Source organism: Saitoella complicata, assembly GCF_001661265.1.
Source record: "Saitoella complicata NRRL Y-17804 unplaced genomic scaffold SAICOscaffold_9, whole genome shotgun sequence".
NCBI lineage: Eukaryota > Fungi > Ascomycota > Saitoellomycetes > Saitoellales > Saitoellaceae > Saitoella > Saitoella complicata.
The window spans coordinates 30,153-49,624 of record NW_017567000.1 but is presented as its reverse complement, the minus strand read 5'-3'; the positions used below and the strand labels follow the sequence as shown (position 1 = coordinate 49,624).

General features: G+C 52.7%; 7 protein-coding genes across 7 annotated transcripts; 3 read left to right on the top strand and 4 right to left on the bottom strand.

Annotated features, from left to right (window-relative positions):
* Positions 1-44: 44 nt before the first annotated feature.
* On the bottom strand, positions 45-1,265 carry SAICODRAFT_56143 (phosphatidylinositol N-acetylglucosaminyltransferase; the record flags this gene model as incomplete). Its single annotated transcript, XM_019169427.1, has 2 exons — positions 45-308; positions 366-1,265. The coding sequence occupies 2 exons, from the start codon at positions 1,263-1,265 to the stop codon at positions 45-47; spliced, it is 1,164 nt and encodes a 387-aa protein (XP_019024676.1).
* Positions 1,266-1,813: 548 nt separating this feature from the next.
* Positions 1,814-5,655, top strand: SAICODRAFT_79092 (uncharacterized protein). The gene is made up of 2 exons (XM_019171141.1): positions 1,814-1,888; positions 1,941-5,655. Exon 2 carries the CDS (start codon positions 1,965-1,967, stop codon positions 5,589-5,591), a length of 3,627 nt encoding a protein of 1,208 aa, XP_019024675.1. The 5' UTR covers positions 1,814-1,888; positions 1,941-1,964; the 3' UTR covers positions 5,592-5,655.
* Positions 5,656-5,854: 199 nt separating this feature from the next.
* Positions 5,855-7,776, bottom strand: SAICODRAFT_24800 (uncharacterized protein; the record flags this gene model as incomplete). Its single annotated transcript, XM_019166804.1, has 3 exons — positions 5,855-7,024; positions 7,083-7,215; positions 7,265-7,776. The coding sequence occupies 3 exons, from the start codon at positions 7,774-7,776 to the stop codon at positions 5,855-5,857; spliced, it is 1,815 nt and encodes a 604-aa protein (XP_019024674.1).
* A 365-nt stretch (positions 7,777-8,141) lies between these two features.
* On the bottom strand, positions 8,142-9,625 carry SAICODRAFT_6819 (proliferation-associated protein 1; the record flags this gene model as incomplete). The annotated part of the gene is made up of 3 exons (XM_019170364.1): positions 8,142-8,734; positions 8,950-9,279; positions 9,391-9,625. The coding sequence occupies 3 exons, from the start codon at positions 9,623-9,625 to the stop codon at positions 8,142-8,144; spliced, it is 1,158 nt and encodes a 385-aa protein (XP_019024673.1).
* A 1,112-nt stretch (positions 9,626-10,737) lies between these two features.
* SAICODRAFT_65223 (uncharacterized protein) lies at positions 10,738-11,964 on the top strand. The gene is made up of 4 exons (XM_019170130.1): positions 10,738-10,767; positions 10,830-10,894; positions 10,947-11,318; positions 11,382-11,964. Exons 1-4 carry the CDS (start codon positions 10,749-10,751, stop codon positions 11,880-11,882), a joined length of 957 nt encoding a protein of 318 aa, XP_019024672.1. The 5' UTR covers positions 10,738-10,748; the 3' UTR covers positions 11,883-11,964.
* On the bottom strand, positions 11,958-13,117 carry SAICODRAFT_29955 (uncharacterized protein). The gene has a single exon (XM_019167541.1). It carries the CDS (start codon positions 13,074-13,076, stop codon positions 12,024-12,026), a length of 1,053 nt encoding a protein of 350 aa, XP_019024671.1. The 5' UTR covers positions 13,077-13,117; the 3' UTR covers positions 11,958-12,023.
* Positions 13,118-14,570: 1,453 nt separating this feature from the next.
* On the top strand, positions 14,571-18,061 carry SAICODRAFT_79085 (ARM repeat-containing protein). The gene is made up of 2 exons (XM_019171140.1): positions 14,571-14,785; positions 14,843-18,061. The coding sequence occupies exons 1-2, from the start codon at positions 14,715-14,717 to the stop codon at positions 17,943-17,945; spliced, it is 3,174 nt and encodes a 1,057-aa protein (XP_019024670.1). The 5' UTR covers positions 14,571-14,714; the 3' UTR covers positions 17,946-18,061.
* Positions 18,062-19,472: the final 1,411 nt, after the last annotated feature.

Sequence of the window (19,472 nt, the reverse complement as noted above, 5' to 3'; positions counted from 1 at the left end):
TCAAGAAATGGGTCTCGTATTCCGTATCATCGAAGAAGGGTCTTTCAACCAGCACGAGTAGCAGCAGCAGCCTCCGGCGGTGGACTCCTCCCCTCCTTCAATTTCGGCCTCGCAACATCCCACGGTCCCCGGATCTCGTTCTTGTATTTCTGGAGATTTATCAACCATAGCGGACACACGAACGTGATGAATCCGACAAGGAGGAGGAAGAGGAGGGAGAGGTAGATGGAGACGACGTAGTAGAGGGAGAAGAGGGCGAGGGCGAGGAGGGAGATTGTGAGGGCGTGGTGGAGAGTTGGGGAGAGGAACTACGGGAAGGGGGTTAACGGATGAAGAGATGTGGGGGAGGAGGGAGGGGGGCTTACACGGACGTAGCGGCGGAAGATGGGAAAGAGGGCGAACCACTCAACTGCCCAAAGCATCAGACTGAACACTGCATCTGTCGTTCTTAGTCGAGATGCTAAGACGACGCTGCCCATGACTCCTGCATTCGTTCCCAGACTTCCTGGAAATCTCAGGTCTAGCGCTGCGTCCATCTTGCCCGTTGATGGTGGTGAGGAGGCGTAGTCATGGAAGAGTAGGTTGGCAAGAAAGAGCCAGGTACTCAAGGCCCAAATGGAGTCGGAAGTTGTTGACTTCGTTAACGAAGTCAGGATTGGTGACAGTCCGAGGAGGGTGAAGAAGATGAGAAGGGAGGATTTCGCCGTTTGCGTCCGTGTTCGCTTGCGACGGTATGGGTTGTCTTGTTGTGGTTTTAGTTTCCAGTCCAGGTATCCATATCCCAATATTGTGCCAACTGTGCCGAGCGTGGCTATTGAGCCGGCACGGACGAGGTCTGTGTAAATCGCGACGAATGCTGCAGCGAAAATGATGATTGAGGATAGATGCTGTGTAATAACTGTTGACTCATTGACTAGAGGCCAGAAGTCGTATGGACGCACCGACACATTCCGTTGTAATGAATGCAGAAACGTATGATGTGTGAAGTTGTCGGGATAATCTTGCTTGATCCACAGCAGCTTCCGCCATGGTTTCCGAACAGCGTCTCCCGGGTCTGTTCCTTGTGGTGGTGGCCGCCGTGGGGAGCAGAAATTGAAGTTTGGTCGTTGGAAGGAGGAGGAGCCTCGTGAGGGTAGTCGACCGCGGGGAATGAACTCGTCTGAGGGAGGAGCGTAGAGGAGACGGTCGCGAGGTGGAGAGGTGTCTGTTCCGCTTGCTGTTCGGTGGAGGATTGTTGGAGGGGCCAGGCGGGCCCCAGAGGACATTATTAGCGCGAGCGGCCGTGCTCACAATGGCCAGAATGGAGCAATAACTGGTCCGACCGGAGTATCAATGCCTGTACCCGGTGTGTATGATTGGCGAGGCTCAATACTGGATGGGCACCAGAGAACGTGAAGATAAAGCTGCAGGAAACGGAGTATTGGTACTGCTTGCACAAACTGCTGTCGTGAGCGAACGTTGAGGTCAATGGGTGTTTTACCGTCCAAACCGATATGAAGTCTACGTTACAGGAGACAAGGTGTTTTCCAGCAGTGAGCACAGAATGACCGGATAACAGAACAAAGTTCATTTTCGATCAATTTCGAAGAACATATCTCCTTCCTGACATCCAGTTCAAAAGTTACCTGCACCTTCCTCCGCCGCCGACGTCCCCGCCAAACGCGTCCGCGAAATCGATATCGCGTACTCCTGAATACTAACGACCAGCATACGGAATCGTCGACTCCCAATCTCAAAGGCCTCATCAATTTCTGCCTGGATATCTCGACAAGGTCGTCTAAGGTTATCATATATCGCAATGCCTGGCACAGCTCTGAAGTTCAATGCCCAGCTGGCGCCGAAGGCTGGGAAGCCCGTTCCCTTGGCTGACCTCTTGAAACGGCTGAAGGTAAGAACAACGCTCTGCTTGCGAAGCAAAAGCTAATAAGGCTGGCTTACAGCAACTCCATGCTGAGCTCACACCTATGGAGCAAGATGACTTCGACCGCTCCTCCTCCTCCATCAAACGCGTCGTGACTGAACTCGCCTCCTCCAATCTCATTGGGCACAAGGATAAGGGTGTACGGGCCTACACTGCATGTTGTCTAGCAGACATACTCAGATTATTCGCACCCGATGCGCCGTATACCCAGAAAGAACTACAGACCATCTTCGAGTTCTTCGTGAAACAACTGAAGGGATTGGAGAACCAAGAGTCGCCATGGTGGGGTCAATACGCTTATCTGCTGGATAACCTGAGCACCGTGAAGTCTGTCGTTTTGATTACGGACCTGCCGAACGGTGAGGATTTAATGACGGACTTGTTCCGGTACTTCTTCGATATGGCGGCTACGAGTTCACCACCACGGCAAGTTGAGTTTCATATGACGGATATCCTGACACAGCTCATTGACGAGTCGACATCGATTCCGACCGAGCTCATAGATATCCTACTGGGTCAATTCATGCGACAAGTATCCTCGAACGGCACTTCGGCTACCAGAGGTCAGACCACCCTCGATAAGAACTTGGCTTCGGCTCCGGCGCTTGCGATGGCCAAGTCTATTCTCGCAGCATGTGCCGACAGATTACAACGCCATATTACTCAGTACTTTGCAGAAGTCATCTACAATACTTCATCTACTGAGGGCGAAGAGGGCCCCGACATCGACGAACTCATCACCACACATCAGCTCATCTACCAGATTTACCTCGCGTCACCTACTGTTCTGCTTAACACTGTGCCCCTTCTCGAACAAGAACTCGTGGTTGAGAACACCGATATCCGCCTTCTTGCTGTCAACACCCTTGGTCGCATGGCCGGCGCGAACACTGCCTCTGGGCAGGGCCTGCCGAGGGAATATCCGAATGCATGGAAAGCATGGTTGGGCCGTGAGAACGACAAGTCTGCTCAGATTCGACAAGCATGGACGGAGTTGACGCCGGCGATTATAGCGAACCGCACTCAGGATGTGAGCAGACAAGTCCTCGAATTACTGAAAAAGAAACGTGTGGATATGGACGAGAAGGTTCGTGTTGCGGCATGTCATGTCATCGGTGAACTGGATTGGAAGACGCTTTCTACGCGTGTTGCTAGCAAAGCACTGATAGCCGACCTCAACGAGCGAGTCCGTGACAGGAAGCTTTCCGTCCGTACCGAGACTATGCGTGTTTTGGGTAAGCTGTGGGCGATGGGTTACCCCGAAGTTGAACAACGCAGTACTCTGGGCATCGAATTAGTCGGATGGGTTCCGCAAGCGATGTTTGCCACTGTCTTTCTGAATGATGTCGAACTGAACGTGGTGTTGGACCAAGTCATTCACTCTGACCTTCTCCCTGCGTCATCGGGAGATGACAAAGAGATTGAGGCGAGAGTGAAGAGGATGTTGTGGTTACTCGCCAACTTGGACGATAAAGGCCGTACGGCGTTCTGGTTTATGGTATTGGGCAAGCAAGGTCAGATGAGCAAGTTCCTGGGTGCTTTCATTGATTTGTCGGAGAAGTGGAACGGAGGGGTCAACCCTACCGATGAGTCTAAGGTCCTCGAGACCAATCTCAAAAAGGTTGCAGCTGTTATCGCTAAGGACTTTGCTGTTGAGGCTGAGAGGGAGAAGGTTGAGGCGGACCTTATCCGGTTCGCACGGTTCAACGATCGTCGTGGGTATAAGAGTTTGAGAACATGCATGGATCCCCAGTCTGACTTCAAAGCGGTTCGTTCCGCATACAAGTCCGTTCTGGCACGGTTGAAGGAGAGCTTGGCGAGTATCCTTGACACGATGAAGATGGTGATTACGCGTGCATCTTTGCTTGTGGTAAACAAATCCATCATCCCATCCTTGGTTGACTTTACTAGAGTGGACAGCAGTGGCTTGGGTCACGTTGCACATGCGGTACTGAAACAGATCTCGACTGCTCAGCCAGCTATCTACAAAGCGAATGTCCAAAGCTTAGTCGCATTGATTGAGGAGGCTGCTACCACCGTCGAGCGTATGGAACGCGATGAGCGCGCAACGGAGGATACACTCAAGGCGTTCAAGCAGTTCGCCCGTCAGTACCCTGCAGAGATTCCGAAAGGCCGTGGGTTGACGGATTCGCTGAGAGCTTTCTGTGTCAAGGGAACCAGCAGGCAGGCGAAGCATGCCACCAGCATCTTGCTGTGTACGGAGCGTAGAGAGATGCATGCACAATGGCTTTTGGACGAGATTGTCGGTAAGCTGGATGTCGACATGGCTGGGTTCGTGCCTAAGTTAAGTTCGCTATCTCAACTGATGTTGGAGGCGTCCGAGATTACAAATGACAAGGCCGATGTTGTGACAGAGTTGTTAATCAAACAGGTGTTATTGGTGACGAGGAAGGAGCCTTTATCAGACGAGGAGGATGTGGACTGGGTGGAGGATGAGGTGCTGGATACGGAATGCCAAGCAAAGGTATTGGCCGTTAAGGCTCTTGTCAACCGTGCTAGGGGAAGTGTCGAAGGAGAGCGTGAAGCAGTGCAGGAAATGGCTAAACCGATATTCAAGATGTTGGGTGCTATCGTTGGTAAGATGGGCGAGATCTCGAAACAAGGATCTACTCCGCAGAGTTACCAGTCTCGTCTTAGGCTTGTGGCTGCTCAATCGATGCTAAAGTTTGCGGCACTGAAGCCTTTTGAGGAGATGATCGCCCCGAACGACTTCAACAAGCTAGCGTTGATCGCCCAAGACCCATGTTTCCAGGTCAGAAACGGCTTTTTGGGGAAGTTGATGAAGGGGCTTACGGCTGTGAAGTTGCCTGTGCGTTTCTACTCCATTGTCTTCCTGACTGCTCACGAACCTGAGGAGGAACTGCGTGAGAAGATTACTGGATGGATCAAGAGTCGGGCCGCATTTTATAGGCAGCAGAAGAGTGTGGATTTCCTCTACACTTTCGTGAGGTTACTTCATCTCCTTGCCCATCACCCTGACTTCACTAATGAGACGGAGGATCTGGTTGACTTCGCCAAGTACATCGCGTACTACCTCGACACAGTGGCCGTATCCGACAACGTGGCACATCTCTTCTACTTCGCTCAGAGAGTGAAGCAGACAGCAGATGCGACGACAGATTCGATTAATGAAAATCTCTTTGTCATTTCCGACCTGGCAGCCTTGATCATCAAGATGAAGCAAGAGGCGCATGGTTGGAGTATGCAAACGTTCCCTGGCAAGCTCGGAATGCCGCTAGACTTGTTCAAGGCGCTGCCGGACTCGAGGACGGCAGCTGAGATCGCACGAGCTTCATATCTACCAGCGCGTATGGAAGAGCAGGTAACGCATTTAACTCGCGTGCGACATGCGAAGAGGAAGGTCGTGAAACCTACCGTCGCCAAGACCCCCCAGTCAAAGACATCGACTCCGAAGAAGCGGTCGTCAACTAGTAAGGAGAAGAAGCCAGCGAAGAAGAAGGCCAAGACGACGCCCACGCCACCGGCATCTAGTGAGAGACGGAGGAGTGGTCGTCTGCCTGCTTCAACTGATGTCCGGTACCAGGAGGAGAGTGAAAATGAGGATGAAGATATGAAGATGTACGCTGAGGAGAACGAGGGTTCAGAGGAAGAAGAAGACGAGGAGGAGGAGGAGAGTGACGACGCGTAGATGTTACGTTATTACGTACATTCGTGTGTACTGCTTTTGGAACGGTTATGGCGTTGTTCGGGTTAATCATTAAGCTAATGTTCGCTTCAATTGAGGGCTTTCGCTGCGGTATCAGGTTGTCAGTAGATGAAAAATTGCTGTTATGATAGTAATATAAAAGAATGCCATTGCAAAACTGAACGCCCCAAAACCGGTATTCCCGTAAGGTATAGTCTCCGTCGCACATGCTGGCGACTGCGAAAAACGCTTCACACACTATGCCCTCATGCCTCCAAGAACTTCATCAAGGCTTCCTTCCCTTTGACGCGCAGCAATGTCTGAATGGCAAGGAGCTGTACGCGCTCGGCCTCTGCTGGGGGTGACGAGACACTCAAGAGACCCGAACATCCGGGCCGAGCCTGTTGGCTAGGAGGTGTGGGCAGAGGATGTAAGTCTGCCATCGCGACGTCAATCAATGCAGCCAAGCTCGTGTTTTTCTGATTGCGCGTCGTCATGGATGACAAGAGAGTCACTGCATTCCGCACAACCTCTTGCTCGTCCACAGTCCGATTTTCCAGTAACTCCTCGTCAGTCTCACTCATTGGCGGAGGAACGTGCATGTACGGCATCGAGATGTCTGATGGTGGACGTCGAAAACCGGTACCGTTTGTACGGCGAACCTCCTTCCAGGTGCCCTTAACCTTATCCAGGAAGTCCAGCTTGATACCCCGTTCCGGCAGGCGGTATTTGACATCCTGAACAGTAAATTCTTCAAACTCGTCTTCAGCCTCCTTCTCTTGTTCATTCGCAATCTCCACATCCCCATTGTTCTTGAAACCCCGCGAAAGCTGAACATCAACCACCTTCCGACCCTTCGGGACTCTCTGTTTCTTCATTGCGTGCAGTGCATGGTTCGGACACATCCAGCGCTTAATATGTGATGGCATGCCGATCAGAGGTGGGGACAGGCAGTCGAGATGCCAATGCGATGGGCAGTGATCACAGCTGATGATAGCACCCTCGAGTGCCGATTTGCCGCACTTATAGCAAAGGATTGCTTTGCCGTGCTTGTCCTTGAGCTTATATGGATCCGCCTCCTCAATAAAGCCGCTCTTGTTGATCTTTATTGGCTTGAAGTCCTTCGTGTCCTGATACTCCCCGGCTGGCCCGGTCGTAACACCCTCAAAGTAATCCCTGATGTGCTTTGGCAGCCTGAACACGACTGGATTTGTCCGATTCATTTGTGTCATCATTTGCTGAAACAGTCCTCTTTGTTGTGTTTGTACGCCGAACTTTCGAGATTTGCACACATTGCAATACCAGTCGTCTTCCGGTAGATTGTTCTCGTCGACTGGAGGGTCCAGGCAATTAAAATGGAATGACCGAGGACATGATTCGCAGCAGAGGAATCGACCTTGTAGGCCGCATGCCGAGCAGAAGTCGTCGTTGTCGATCTGAGCAAAGCTTCGTCAGGAAAATTGCACACTACCCAAATATGTGACACAACAATACCTTCCCGACGTCCTCGAGTTCTCTGGGCGCCAAAACGACCTTCGATAACAACGCCCCGCCGCTTGCATCCCTTTCTTTTGCAAAACTTCTTGCTACAGTTTCATTTGTTCCGGGCAAGTGTGACTTTACGGGGCTATATGCGGGGTCAGCGAAGGTCCCTTCATCTACGTGACTACACAAACCTTGTCTTGACTCGTCTTTCTCTCTGCTTCTCTTTGTCATCGTTCTTCGGCGTCGTCTTGATCTTCTTGAACAATGTCTCTTCCTCCTGACCCTGCGGACTCAACGCTCTATCCCGTCTCTTGACACCCGTCAATGCATCACCAGACGGCTTTGAATAATCCACAACCGTAGACGTAAGCTTCACCTTCGGTATCGCCTCCGGCGTAAAGAGTCCCAACCCTTCAAGTCCCTTCTTCTTCTTCTTCACCGGTTCTGGTGCAGGAGTGGGAGCAAGATGATCAATATCCATATGCGTACTCGTTTCCGACAGCTTGGACGGCGTTCCTGCTCGCGAACCCGAACGAGACGTCTTTGCGTCCACCGACGCGCGGGACATGCGTTTCAAATTGTAGTCCGCCGACGATGTCTCCCGCGAAGTCCGTCTCCGTTCCGATGATGCCGGCATGGCACCGGTACCAGCTGCACGCGAGGGTGTCGCGACATCGCTCCTCGGCGAGGAGTTGCTCGCCATGATATACGGTGTCTTGCGGAAAGTCCTCGGCACGGTACGACCTCAAAGAAGTAGGCGGGAACGCGAATGCTGAATGGTATATGGTGAGGGTTAACTTTTTGTGTGCGATAAAGGTGGACGTGCTTGTGTTTTGCATGGCGCCGGCACAAGCGTGCTCTTTGCTCACAAGGCAAACAAAACGGTCAAACAATACCGTAAAAGGGGGCAGAAAGGGATGTAGTACAATGATAAAGTCTTTTTCATTCTTCTCGCCTGCCTTTCATCCTTTCCATTACCTTCTCGTATGCAAAGGATATCCCAATATCGTACGCTTCAAGTTATGCTAACCGGTACCTCTCCTTCTCTCCACGTTCATTCCAACATACTTAAGCCTCAGTCTTCTCCTCAGCCTTCTTCTTGTTCTTCTTCTTGGACGCCTTCAAGGGGGCGGCAATGATCTTCAACAACTCCTCGTCCTCCAACTTCTTCTCAGTCTTAAGCTTGGTAACATCAACGGCAGCTGGGCCAGCCAACTTGGTAGTACCGTTCTTGTTGATAGCGATGGTAGTGAAGAACTGCGCAACGTACTCTCCGTCCTTTTCGTACAAAACCTCGTAAGGGGTCAAGAGTCCGTGCTTCTGGCACTCAATGACACCCATACGGGCGGTCTTCTCGTCGTCAAGGGCACGGATGGTGAATGGGAAGGCACCGAACTTCTTCTGGATCTCAGAGTAGACCTTTCTTGAGGCGGCCATCTTGAGCTGGTACTTCATGTCGCCATTGCGCTTCATGATGGTGGTACGGGCGTCAATGCGACGGACCTTACCCTCGGAAGAGGAGATCAGGATGTCGATACCGTAGACCTCATTCTCCTCGAAAGTGTGGGTGGCGAAGTCCTTCTTCTGCTGCTCGGAGGGGTTGAGAATGATCTGCTTCTTGGCGTCGATGACGTTCTGAGTCTGCTGGTGAGAGAGCATGCCTGTATGAGATTGTCAGCCTTGATCCAAAAGATGCGGAAGAAGAAAGGTATCAGAAGCTTAGAGTAAGCAAAGCGATCAGTAGGAACAATTGGAATGTATAAATAGGTTTCTGCATAGCAGTTGCTGCTGCTCGAGGTCCCTTTGGTATCATCACATTGCTTTCGCTTTCCCTCTGCTTCATGATGCCTGCTTCTTTCCTGGGGTTCAAACATACCCTCAACAGGTGTGCAACCGAAAGCCTTGGCGATCTTCTCGACGGCGTTGGTAATTTCCCAGTTCTTTCCACCAACCTTGACCATGCGGATAGCTGCCTCGGACGCGAGGTGAGCAGCGAGGAGAACATCGGCCTTCTTGCCCTCAACCTCAGCACCGCCGACGACGTAAGTGTCGGCGAGAACACCGGCGTAACCGTCGATCTGGGCACCGAGGGAGATCTTGACGAGGTCACCCTCCTTCAAAGTAAGGGAAGACTCGGGGTCGGAAGCGAGGGGGGAGAAGTGGCAGACGACGTTGTTGGGGGAGATAGCGGTAGGGAAAGCAATACCTATTCACCATCAGATCAGCATTGAACATGGCATCTAAGCGGATCAATTGACATGTGCATGCACGACGTAATTGCACCACGCAACACAGCAATTGATCCCGAACAACATACCCTTGGGAATGCTCTTTCCCTTGTAGATCTTGCCAATCTCGGCATCTAAAAGCTCGTCACCCTTCTTGCAGACCTCGAGGACATTGGCACCGTCCTTGCAAAGTTCCTTAACCTGCACGAGGACGCGGGCGGCAATGTCGGAAGCGTTCTTGTACTTGGTCAAGACATCGGGATTAGTGATGTCGGTGACGACCTCCTTGGTCTCAGTAGCAGGCTTTGCGTCGGCGGAAGACATTTTGTTTGGGAGAGATTCGGGAATTTGAACGGTCGGTCTTCGAAGTTTTTGCGTGTGACCTCAGGCCCTCGAGAGGTGCACGTGCGATGAGATCATGTCAGCAAGCTTTACTGCCGATTTTTCTAATCAATCTGAAAATGAAATTGAGTCTTGTCTCCAGTCCTCTTCTAAAGAAATGCATGTATTTCTACCCTGTGTGGGAGTGGCTCTGTCTACGTTACAGGGACTGTTAGTGGGCACGGCTTCGAATCCGAATACTCAATTCGCTACGCTGCACAGCTGCTCGGACGGCGAACCAAGCCTGAACTATATTCCTTGAGAGATTCACCCCAGCAACGTGAGGGATACACCGCATCATTTTGCCCTCTATGGAGCCTGGGAGTAATGTCAGAAAGCGCCGGCTCTCAAAGTCGGTATTGCCGGAAGGCGCTGACTCAAGCACACTGCAGCGTTCTGTGACCAGAGAAGTTGAGGATTCACAAGGAGAAGGAACCGACGATGTCCTGTGGGCTGAATACAATAGCGCCTCAGCAGACGCCGATGGAGAGCATATCGTACCCGTGCCAAAAGAGCCAGTATCTCTTTCAGAGAGTGATGAAGACGATCTTCCTGCAGCTTTCGGTACCAAGAGTTCACTGCCAACTGTGTCACCATCGAGACAGGATAGGCAACCACAGCCGGCGACTCAGTACAAATATTCTTTGGCTGCTCTTGTCAAGGAAAAGAAAGCTTCAACCGCACGGCACATCCAGTGTGACAAAGCTGAACGAGCATCACATGGCATTGTTAACTCCAAGGAAGTACTGGATGAAGCTGTTGGCGAGAATGTAGATGCTCTGAAGGATACACTTGGTAGATTGGATGGCACCAGAGCTCAGCCTGCTTGGTCTTTCTTTTCCGAAGAACATCTTGTGTCCAGAACACGAACGGCGTTCCCTGCTGGTGTGTGTGAAGATGGTTGGCTTGCTGAAGCTCTTGGTATGTTCACCAGTGACCATTCATTACTCTGTCAAAATCTTAACCGCTACAACTTCCAGATCCTTCCATTCGGAGCTTCTGGTTCCGTGGTGGCTTTATGCGGTCAACTCTTTCCCTGGGAAAAGTATTACCAGATGAATTGCTGATGTGGCTTTTGGATGAAGGTATGTAACGGCTTACAAGTGTACCACATCCCATTCCACAGCCCTGACTCGTGGCGTGTTAGTATACTATGAGACATCCGAGGAGCTTGTTGACGCATATGTTGATTACATCGTTGAAGCGGCAAAGGTGGGTATTTGGTTGCGGTACCAAAATCTGCACACTGACAGCGCACCACCAGAAACACCCCAACACGTTCCAGAAACTGTTAAGTGCAGACAGATTTCAGCGAATGCTAATCAATCTCGGTGTGTCTGCAAACGCGATGGGTCAAGGTACCAAGGTGTACCCGGTGTTGCAGAATGATATGAGATGCAAGTCACCTGTTTCCCGCCGACCTGAAGGTACCCTGGGATGTAAGGCATTTTTGCGGCTTGTAAGCGCCTTTCCTTACCAACCGTCGGAATCCGCTGCTTTTGTTCTCGTTCTTGACTCTGTCTTGAAAATGGGGCTGGATGCCTCATACACAGATGAGTTGTGGCAGCCAGCAGCAACGTCTTTGACGGGCTTGTATGATATGGCACGGACGAACGACCAAAGATGGAAGGAGATGGTAACATCCCCGCACACGGGAAATCCCATTGTTGCAATGATTGCTAATTGGAGTGGTTCAAAGGTTCCAAGAATTGAGGCTGTCGCATCTTACATCTCAGATCATAGTCTGTTTCAGTTTCGAGTCCTTCGACTGTTACCAGCAAGATCTTATGCCGAAAGAACACTACGAAAGCGGATAGCATTGCAAATGTTTTTGCCTCGTCAGGCAGAAACAGAGAAAGTAATGGCTCGCCCTGTAAGTGCATGCTTATCACACATCAAGACATCGCGGCCATTTCACCCCTTGAACAGCGAAACAGACTATATCGAACTTGGTCTTCAGCTTCAGGTTCTGGATATCGCTATCGAATCTCCGGAGGAGCCTGAAGTTCCAGCTGCGAGACTCCTTGCCGAACATCTGAAACTCATGCATGGCCGAATCGTCGATTCAAGAGCTGCTTTCATCTCCCGTTCCGAGGCAAAGGACGTGTTGCAAAGGATATTTCTGCGGCTGACATACATGGTTGGTAAGCCAAACCGCGGTGTCACACAGGCAACTCTGGATGTAGGATGGACGGTGTAAATCATCGACAGCTACATTTGCTAAGTTACACGATCTCGACAGGAGGTTCTGTGAATTACTGATTTTTGAATAAACGGAGCTTTCATAATATGAAATATGTTGTAGATGCCTATTGAATGCTTCGATTTCCTGAATATAGAGCTACTCAAACCCCTCCGGAACCCCCCCCGCGACCCTCCCGCCTCCAGTAAACGCCCCAATCCCCTTGCACCACCCTCCCCTCCCCTCCTTCACCGCCTGCAACACCCTATACGCCGCAACGTCCCGATAAGGCACCCCCGTACTCGGATCGACATACCGTGCGTCAAGACCCGTGATTGGACACATCTTTTTCGTGGGATATGGTGGGGGTGAGGTGGAGGACTTGGAAAGGAGGATGGAGGCTGCGTCGGGGTTTGAGTCGGGGAAGTCGAGGAGTTGGATTAAGGTTCGTGTTGAATCGTGTCTTTCCTCTCTCTTCTTCTTCGCTCGTTCCGCTTCTTCGTCAATCGCCGGTGGTGGAGGCGTAACCGCAACCTTAGGCGGTCCTTGCACCTGTCCGGGGGCAGCGGCGGCTTGTTGTGGTGGTGGGTAGTGGTACGGGTAGTGATATGGATATGCGTAGGAGTAGTAATGAACGTAGTATGCGTGATGTTGTCGGGGATCAACGCCGGGGGGACATGGTGGAATTGGTGGCCAACCGGAGTATTGCATGGGCGGAGCTCCGGGTGTGCCTGGTGGTGCCCACATTGCTTGTGGTGGGTGAGCAGGATGTGGTGCTGCTGGGGCGGGGGTTGGGGTGGTTGTTGGTGGTTGCACTTGTGGTGCTGGGGTGCCACCAGGTGTGGGTGTTGCTACCGCAGGTGTTGCTGGTGCCGGCGTCGCAGGTGGTGGCATCTGAGATTGTAGTGTTGGAACAGTGGGTACCTGAGGTACCAAAGTCGGGGTCGGGGGAGGAGGTATTGTAGCTTGCACACCTGGTTGCTGTGGTGCTTGCGCTGTTGGAGTGGCCGGTGCTGGAGGTGCCGGAGTGGTTGTTGCGTTTGACGGTGCAGCAGGCGTTGCTGTTACCGTTGGTGGAGACATCTGCACAGCTGTCGGATCCGCTGGCGCAACAGAAGCTGCTGGAACAGCCACCTCGGTCGCAGTTTCTTTCGATTGTGAAGGAGCTGCTTCTTCCGTGATCTTCTCTGCAACTAATGGTGCATCAAGCATCTCGGAATCCGGTGGTGCCGCGTCCTCAGTCGCATCCGGGTCCGTAACCTTCTCGGTGTCTTTGGACTTCTGTGCCTTCGCATCCCCTAACAGCTCCTCGTTCTCCTTCTCCTTCTCTTCCTCCTTCTTCTTCTCACTCGTGACAGCCTTCACCAACCTCCCAAACCCATCAACCCTGACTCCTCCCCTCCAAACCCTCACAAAAGCCCCGAGTACCCTCTTCTGCCCCCTCCCCATCTCCTCCCTCTTCCGCCTCCTCTCCTCCTCAATCCTCAACCACTCCCCCAAGCTCGCACGGTTCTTCTCTTCCGTTATTGCGGCCTCGGCGAGGCGCTCGGATTGAGTTAGTTCGGGGGTTGGAGAACGACGGGATTGAATGGGAAGGCGGGCGCGGCGGGCTTGGAGGGCAAGCAGTTTGGCGGAAACGGCAGTGCTAACTGCGGCGGTTGTTGTGCGGGCTGAGCGACGAGAGCCGGAGGTTAACAGAGTTGGTCGGCGGGTTGTGGTTGTGGTGATCTTGGTGGTTGTTTCCGAGGCTGCGGCGGCTTGTTCGGCTTTCGTGGGACGTCCTGGTCGTCGCTTGACTGGTTCTGCTTTCTTCTTGGGTTTGATAAACGCCTCTGTCGCCTTTCTCTTCCCGGCGCGTCTCTGTTGCTTCTCCTCCTCGATCAAAGCTTTCTCCACCGCTTCCTCGTCCTCTACCTCTTCTTCGTCGTCATCGTCGAAATCTGATTCGACGACATCTTCTTGGACGTCCATGTCGGATGCGAATTCGACATCGTTTGCGTCTTCGCCGAAGAGGAGGGATTCGTCGAGGACTTCGCCGTCGGGGGTGACGAGGGACGGGAGGTGGGATACGTCTTCCGCATCGAGGAGGGTTCGGAGACGGTTTCCGGCGTTGGAACGGCGTTCACGACCTGCGACTAGAGACTCTGGAAGGTCAATCTCTGGTGAGGAGGATCGCGAAGAGTCCGACATGGTTGTATCGTAGTAGTTCGTCAATGACGCGTCGTACGCGAGTCGCGAGTGTCGCAAGCAGATATCCTTGTATAATCCGTCCTTCTGACCTCAATGCTGTACTGTACCGCCCGTAACTCAAGCTCTTTCAATGGTCGTCGTGTTTTTGTCGTTGACGTTTCTATTTTTAGATTTCCCTCAGGGTACAGTTCTCCGGGGCCTTCTCTGCACAAGCCGGACTTAGCGTTGCCGGCTGACATCACGCCCAGTCGCTGTGCTTACGGAGCTGCAGAAGCTCAACCTCGACGAAAAACGTCGACCATCAACCAACAACCCGACAACGGAACATCTCGATTGATCTTTATAGGGAAACTGTACGTCGTTCTTTGTGATATCAGGAGTGTTCTTGGCTGATCTGTGTGACCATAGTAGCTCATCTTCTCAGAACCTCCGCTCACTTCGAATCCTTCGACGCAATTGTGCTTGGATTGTGACTGAATTCCTCGGCCATATCTGAATTCTTTGCGTCTAGTCTATAGCTACGTGAAGCTTCGAGTTGGCTCTGGACAGACTCCATCATCGTTTCCCTTACGAGCACTTTAATCGACACCAGACTTACTACAGTTATCAATTTACAACGAAACGATCTTGAATTAAACCACACGATACACCTTAACCATAATGAATTCGGCCGAGCAAAACGGCTCACAACGTCTAAGCCCAGGCTATGATGCTCGAATGTACTCCAAACGGTTCGTCTTGTCCGTCCACATCTCGCCAAGAACTGTAATAACTAACATCATGCACAGTGCACGAGAAATTCAGCAAGAAGAAGGAATCGGAATTCAACCACCATCTTTCCTTCTCCCTTCACTCTCCATAAACTCTTCTACCTCTACTCCAGACCCTACCACCCACACCACAGCCTCCGGAGCCTCAACTCCTACTGTTTCCTTCTCCGATCAGACCTCGACCTCACAGTCGCCGGGTACCACTTATCGTCGTGCACGAGCAGGCACGATGCCATCCCGCTTCTCCCCTTCCCTCATCCCCGGCTTTGACGAAGAAGACCTCAACTCTCTCCGCGGCTCACCCTCGCAGACTCCACTCCGCGAACGCAACATGTCAGTCGAGACACCCTCCTCCTCGCGTCGTGCGGCGTACTTACAGGAGCCCGGGCACATGTCCTCCCCATCCTCTTCGTCCTCGAGGAACAGGAGTGGGAGTTTGACCTTACCGCAAAGACTAACCGCATTCCCGTCGGGTATCTTCTCGAGTTCGTGGGCGAGGGCGGGGGTTCCGGCGAGCCCTGCTCAGAGCGCGTTCTCACGTGATGGAGAGGCTGAGCAGACCCCTGTCAAGACGCTTGATTATTTAGGATTGGCGGATACGCCTACGCCGCCCCGGTACAACCCTCGTGCTGCGGCTGGTGTTGGTGCCGCGTCCGGGTTGACGAATGCTGAAGAGCGATTGTTGAGTGATTTGAACACCTTGAGACGCGACGCGAGTCGTATTCGTTCTTATTCTGTTAACGCGACTGAGAAATACCAGGAAGGTGATGATGAGGAGGAGGGTGTTGGTGCGAGTGCGGCTGGGTATGTGCAGTATCTCCACCCTGACTCTGCACTTGAATCTTCTGCTATCGGAAGCCCGGGACGTCCCAGGGCCAGGACAGCGGGGATCTTGGATAGTCCCCCTGCAGGGTTGATGAGGAAGTATGGACACCATTCCCACAGCCCTTCGCGCTTAGACAACTCTGTCACTGCTGCGGAGTTGGGCATGGGCGGTGATGAGTTCGGGATGGGTGGGGAGGGTGAGACGCCCACTCGTGCGATCTGGATCGGGAATGTACCGAGTACTGTTACGAGTGCGCAGCTTCTGGGTATGTTTGGACAATTCGGTGCGATTGAGAGTGCACGCGTGCTTACCCACAAGAGCTGCGGATTCGTTAACTTTGAGAATGTCGAAAGTGCACTTTCTGCGCGGAACGCACTCAGCGGAAAGGAGATCTTTGCCGGTGCGGGCGGTGTGAGGATCGGGTTCGCTAAGGTCCCTGTTCCCTCTTCGAATGCGAGTGCTGGGATCAGTGGTGCCAATACGCCTGAGTCTGCGGGTCCGTATACTACTACGACGTATATTACCGAGACGACGCCTGTTGTCGGCAATGCTGCTGAGTCTCTTGCGGCTGAGGCGGCGAGGTTGAGTAGGCCTGCAAGCCAGGAGCCTCAGATGCCGGGGTTGACGGAGATTGAAGATGATATCATTGGGATTGTTCGGGAGTATGGGGCGGGTGAGGATGAGGTTGATGAGTGTGTCGCCATGATTAGGGGCGCGTTGGATAGGCAGGGTATGTATGAGACTGACATCCCTTCTCTTCTTGAACCGAGTGGGGCTCGTATCCATGATGCGCCCAAGTTGAGGGAGATTAGGAAAAGGATCGATAATGGCACTTGTTCGCAGGAGGAGGTCGAGGGGATTGCGCTTGGTATGTTGGGTGAGGTTGCGGAGTTGGCGAGTGATTATCTCGGAAACACTGTTGTGCAGAAGTTGTTTGAGTATTGTTCGGAGGAGACGAAGGCGCTCATGCTACGGGAGGTCTCCCCTCGTTTGGCGGAGATCGGTGTCCATAAGAATGGAACGTGGGCCGCACAGAAGATCATTGATGTGGCCAACACTGAGGAGCAAGTCGCCCTTATTGTGGAGAATTTGCGTCCGTTTACGAACCTGTTGTTTTTGGATCAGTTTGGGAATTACGTGATTCAGTGTTGTTTGAGATTTGGACGGCCTTGGAATGATTTCATTTTCGAGACGATGGTGGAGCAGGTTTGGGAAATTGCGCAAGGCCGTTTCGGAGCGCGTGCTATGCGTGCTTGTTTGGAGAGTCATCATGCTACCAAGGAGCAACAACGCCTGTTGGCGGCTGTGATCACGTTGCGCGCTGTCCCGCTTGCGACGAATGCTAATGGTGCGCTGTTGTTGACGTGGTTGTTGGATACGTGTACATTCCCCAACCGACACGGGATTGTCGCGCCGAGATTGACACCCCATTTGACGCACCTTTGTACCCACAAGCTTGCGAGTTTGACGGTGTTAAAGGTTATTAATCAGCGTCAAGAACCTGAGGCAAGGGATGCGATCTTGCAGGCTTTGTTCATGAGTGCGAATGAGAGGCCGCTGGAAGAAATTCTTGGTGATCAGGTACATGGCGCGACCGTCATTTTCAAGATCTTGACGAGTCCATATATGGACGGCGAACAGCGGAATCATGCACTGGACCGTGTAAGGGCCGTGTTGATGAGGTTGAATGTGCATCCTGCTCATGGATATAAGCGTCTCATGGATGAAGTTGGGTTGAGTACCCGGACCCAAGCGAGTCCCCCGAAGAACCATCACCATACCATCCGGAACCACCATGTCGGACAGAGGCGGCACGATCCGTATTCGTCGGCTGCGGCGTACTATGCCAACATGCCACCTGCGCACCTCGAGGCTGTTCCGCCCCGTGCTGCGGTCCTGGACCCGGCGACGCTGCAGGCGTTGGAGCATCTTTCTCTTACGGGTGGATTGCCACCACAGGGATACGCGTCTGCTTCGCCACAAGCACAGGCGTTGCAATACCAGCAAGCGCTTATTCAGCAAGCACTTCAGCAGAGAGCCGCTGCGGCTGCCGCTGCGTATGGTGCGTATGGAGGTGGTGCGCCTCCTCCGCCCCCGCCTGGTTATGGTGGGTATGATGGATATGGACAGCCTGTTGCTCCTGGGTACATCAACCCACTTGTTGCGCAGCAATTGATGGGTGCTGGTACTGGAGTCGGTGGATACCCCTACGCTGGACAGCCTCAGCAACAGCCGGGGATGTACCCGCCATACCAGCAGGGTGGTGGTGCCGGACGGGGACGCAGGCAATACTAAAGTGTTTGCTGGGTATATAGAAGACGAGGTTGGTACGATAGTGTATGATTTCTGTTTGGATTTATTTTGTTTATCTGGAGCATCTCCGCCAAAAATGCTATGAGCTATGAGCCGTTTGTTTTGGGTTACGATAGGTATATTTCACCAGGTATATTATTTCACCCAGTTTCTGCACGTGCCCTCACTAATGCCGTACACCGACCGTGCGGCGCACGTAGCAAACACAACACCAAGAATCAGAAAGTCCAGGTTCACGACCAATTATCATGACCCAATGCCTCAATCCATAGCCTGCCAAAGCTTAGGCGAGCACACCCCCTCGACCTGGGAGCACGGTCTACGCAACGGTATCTTCACCTCCCGCGACAACGGCATAACACCGCGGTGGATCACGCTGCCCACAACCGAGGTAGACGAGGAATTGTTCATCAGCCCGACGACTGTGGTATGGTCAGTCCACGGCGAAATCAAGAGATTTTGGACGTATGAGGAAGAGGGCGAGGATGTTATCGATGCCTGCTTTGCCTGGTTTCCGTCGATTGAGGAGGAGGAGGCGCCGGTGTTCGAACCTTACTCTAAATGGGGACAGGAGAAAAAGAAGGAGACGAAGTTAGAGAGAGCGCTTGTGGTGTTGTTGAAGAGTATCGGATTTATCTATCTCTTGGGGGAGGGGAGTGGGGGTGGGAGTGGGAGTACGCATATCATACATATCCCATTCGAGGTTAGGCGTGCGTTTGCGGCTCCGATCGGAATCCTCCTCGAACGCAAACTCGGCATACACGAACTCCAACCGCACCCGCAAAAACGCTCGATGCTATGGCCTGACGACACCGAAACCGGAACAGGGGGACGCCTCCCGAAATTCTTCACCCTCACCGGTCCGTTAAATGAGTTCGGCATCGCTAGCACTGCTATGACTGGACGTGGGGGTGAGTCTGAGTTTGGGTTGGAGCATGAGATGGTGTATGTTGATGCCAATATCGCACTCACGCAGAATCGGAGGGTGGGGACGGTTACGTTGTTTCGCGCGACCTGGCCTTCGTCTACAGTTCCCTCCGCGGCACGCCCTCCACCGACGACGACGGGGGGGCGAAACCGAACCGGCACCGCGACGCATTCGAGACGGAAATCGAGTATGGGCGGGGCTTCCTTCCTCGCCGGCGCCATAGAAAATGAACGCCGCCGACAAAGCTCATTCGCCCGAACCAGCGATAGTTTTACCGCCCTAGACCGCGGAATCGGCACCCAGATTGCCGAATTCGAGGCGAAGATGTTCGCGACAGGCTCCCTCGATACAGAAACTCTTCATCGTGAACTCGAACTCACTCCCATTGAAACCTTTCCTCTCTCCATCTCCGTCTCGGGTGAGGCGGAGGTATTTGTGATTCAGGCACGGGCTGATGTTAGGGTCGTTTGTGTACCGTCAAGCGAGGGGAAGGTGTTGTGTTTGGTGGTTAAGGTTGAGGAGGGGTTCGTGCCCTTCGTGGTTGATATGGAGATGGTTGAGGCGTGCTCTGCCGCGCCCGT